Genomic DNA, 3702 nt, shown 5'->3' on the forward strand with positions numbered 1-3702 from the left:
TTCAGCGACACAATGATTGTGGGGATTTCGGGAATGAAGGGAATAGGAAAGACAACTCTCGCTAAATATCTATACAACCTGAGACGTCCAAGTTTTAATGGCAGGTCATGCTTTCTTTCTAATGTCAGATTGAATGAGTTACCTAAGTTGCGAGGGAAGCTCCTTTCTGATCTTCTCGGCTATAATCAGGATTTGCCGGACATTGACAGTATCGACGCTAGGAAGCATCTTTTACAACGTTATCGCATTCTCCTCGTTTTGGATGATGTTGATCATTTCAATCAAATAGACGCTCTTTTAGACCTAGATGTGGTGGGGCGTGGGAGTCTGATACTGATCACAGCTTGTGATAAGTACGTACTGACACGCTCTTCTCTTAAAACTCTATTATATGATGTAAAGCCATTAAATAGACAACATACCCGGGAGCTATTCTGCCAGCATGCTTTTCGTCAATGCAAACCATCTGATGAATTCGAAGATTTAGTGGAGGAGTTCTTGGAAATATGTAAGGGCTTGCCTTTGTCATTAAAAGTTTTGGGAGGACATTTTGTTGGTATGTCTGACAAAGATTATTGGAAGCAGCAGTTGAAAAGGTTCTCTACGACACTGCATGCGGATATACTACAAACACTAAAAGTTAGTTACGATGCTCTCAACGGTGAGGAGAAGGAAGCATTTCTGGACATCGGTTGCTTCTTGGTGGGAGAAGAGACAGAATTAGCAATTAGAGTGTTGGAGGGATTGTACGGCAGCAATATCGTGCACTCCCTTGAAAGGCTCCATCAAAAATGCCTCGTGGACTTTCATTATGACGTCCAGTCCGATGATGAAATTGAATGCAGAAAACCAGAGGATCCAGTAAGTATTATATCTGTTTTAGCGTAGGAAACCCTTGTTTCTTAACCTTGCAATCTTACCTTTGCGGCAACCATTTATTTTGTTTCTTCAGATGATTAATTACGATAATCTCTCCCTAAAGTATCGGGGTTATAAACTTGCGATGCACGATCAACTTAGGGAACTGGCAAGACATATTGCAGTTTGGCCACTTACCTACGGCCAATTTAGGGATTTTCACGGGTTGCCACTGCGAATTACGTTCGATAGAAAAGACCCGCTGGTCTTCAGAGATCTACGAATATTGGGGAAATACCAGGCATGCGTGATTATATTTAACATTATTCATTTATTTATTATCATAAAGATTGGCCTTTCTTCGGTAACGAGGTTACTCCATAAATTACTCTATTCTAATTCAGTTTATATGACTGTCAGGGCACATCACATTTACCAATACGGGGAATTCGGACTTTGAAGGATGAGAGGCCACTGGATTTCTCCTGTTTCAGAGGCGAATGTACCCATATATTTGTGCTGGAAGTCCCAGTAGATTTGTCGTCTGTGCTGGGATCATGGAAGCTCACGGAGGATTTGGTATGGGTTCGCTTGCGCAATTTCCGTTTTGGGTCCACGCGTTCTCATACTTGCATTCCTCTCCGAAAGTTGACCGTTTTGGAACTTGAGGGTCAGAGGGACAATATCGAACGGTTTTTTGAAATTTTTGGCCTGGCTGATATGGATCGTTTTCCCAATAAGGTAGCACCTTCTGACTGAATCAATTAGTGCATGGTATTTTATTAGGATAGAATGGAACTAACGAGCTCAGTATTGACGGCAGTGCAGCAAACCAACAGACAAGTATTCTGAGATAATCTTAAACCCTAATCGATCTATTAACCATAGGCACAAAAAAAATTCCATGTTCAAAGCTCTCTACATTGATATATCCAAGTTTCCATATTCATTTAAGTTCCAAAAGAATTCTAATCTTAAGCCCGGATTTATTAAGCGTAGATAAATATAAAAACGCTCTAATTTTATATTTCTCTCTATATTCATTTAAGTTTTAAAAACGCTTTCGTTTGCGTGCAGCCGAATTCGCGCTTAAATGAGTTGACTATTAGCGGAATGGACGACGAAGTTCCGACTACCTCGAGCAACAACTCGACGCTGGATGCTGGACATTCGATTAAAGTCTCAGAAAATTATATCTCGTCTGCCATCCAGCAAGGAGGTGTCATGCCACATCTATGCCGTTTCTTAAAATGGACTGGATTGGAAAGCTTGTGTAAGATGGTGTTAACAAATCTAACATCTATACAATATCTCCCAGTTGATTTTGGGGAACTTGCAAGGTTAAGACATTTGGATCTATCTGGTTGCACTAATCTGACAGAGCTGCCAAAATCATTCTCCAAGTTATTGCATCTGCAGTATCTAGCATTGCGAGAGTGCAGGAATCTATCCATCCCACCGTATATTTTGGGACGAATTTCCACACTAGAGTATGTTGACTTCAAAGGATGTGCTCAACTGGTAGCCTTGCCAGACGGAATCCCATATCAAACGGATCTGAGATATCTGAATTTACTATTTACCTCTTTGTCACAGTTACCCGAGGACGTGGAACAACTCGGTAACTTAAAACAACTGAGAATAGGGAGCCCAGAGTTGACGAGGTTTCCTCGTTGTGTCGCCAATTTAAGGGGTTTAACAGAGTTGATGGTGATCCAATGCCGCCATCTACAGTGCCTATCACCAGAAGGAATTGCGGCCCCGAATATCAAAATTTTGACGATAGATTGTTGTCCAATAGCCAGCTTTAGTTTTCGAAAGGATCAGCGGACATGGGTGTTTTAAGAGATCTCACCTTGAAGAGAACATCCATATCCGAGATATGTATGGTTGAAGGTGTTCACCCCTGGCTCCAAACTATAGATCTTTCAGAAAATATTCAGCTAAAACAGGTTATCGCCTTGCCATCAACAATAGTAAGAGTGAACCTGCAAAACTGCTGGAAATTAGACAGATTAGAGAGTCTCTCAAGTCTCGTAAACCTTAAAATCCTCAACATCAATGGATGCTTCTCGCTGGAAACTCTTAATCTACGAGGTCTGTTATCTTCGCAAGTATTTGAAGCGCAGAAGTGTTGGAACCTGAAGAGAATAGACGGATTGAGTTGCCTTAATCGTTTGAATTATCTCACGATTTCAACAGATGATGGAATTTTCTGGAAAGATGTTTGGAAAATTTGGGTGAGTGCCTCTGTTCATTACACCAAACATTAATTCATCTAAAACCCTTTTCTTTTTAATATTCTGTGCCAATTAAGAAACGCTGGAGTATTCGAATGGTGTTCTGGTTAATTTGTGGCTGTCCATGGATGGGTTTGTTACCTTACTGTAACTTCTAGCGATATCATAATTTGAATAGAAAAAAACGCAATTCATACTTCTTCTTGTTCTAATGGAACATGGAAAATTTGTGCAGAAATCGGCCCCTAGTGATGGATTATCAAAATGTATCTTGAGTGGCAAAGTGGATGATGAGATGGTCGGTGTTGAATTTTATCTGAAGAACGAATTTATTTTGAAGCAATAATAAAATAGATAATTTGAATATTGAATGGGTCAAGTGAATTATTTGTGCAGGATGAAGAACAAATGCAGCGAACGATTTCACAACTTGAATATAGGTTTTACACTAAAAGGGTGAACATTGTTTCTAATACAAACGTACAGGATTACCGCCCACGACCGTGGATAGACTTACGCGATTTATACGGCGTGATATTGTGGTTTATCACCGACGATATTGATCGCTGTTCGTTCCGTGTAAATTTTTATGATAATAATGATT

General features: G+C 40.1%; 1 protein-coding gene across 2 annotated transcripts; it reads left to right on the forward strand.

The window, feature by feature from the left end:
- Window positions 1–615: 615 nt before the first annotated feature.
- LOC149244019 (uncharacterized) lies at window positions 616–2856 on the forward strand. Of its 2 annotated transcripts, XM_089367907.1 has the most exons (3): window positions 616–861; window positions 953–1599; window positions 1936–2856. In XM_089367907.1, exons 2-3 carry the CDS (start codon window positions 1579–1581, stop codon window positions 2701–2703), a joined length of 789 nt encoding a protein of 262 aa, XP_089224033.1. In that variant the 5' UTR covers window positions 616–861; window positions 953–1578; the 3' UTR covers window positions 2704–2856. The 2 variants fall into 2 exon arrangements, with proteins under 2 accessions (XP_089224033.1, XP_089224032.1); XM_089367906.1 differs by having other exon boundaries at window positions 616–1599.
- Window positions 2857–3702: the final 846 nt, after the last annotated feature.

This window comes from Pinus tabuliformis, chromosome 8, assembly GCF_031772625.1.
Source record: "Pinus tabuliformis cultivar Carrire ecotype Pingquan chromosome 8, CPIR1, whole genome shotgun sequence".
Taxonomy (NCBI): Eukaryota; Viridiplantae; Streptophyta; class Pinopsida; order Pinales; family Pinaceae; genus Pinus; species Pinus tabuliformis.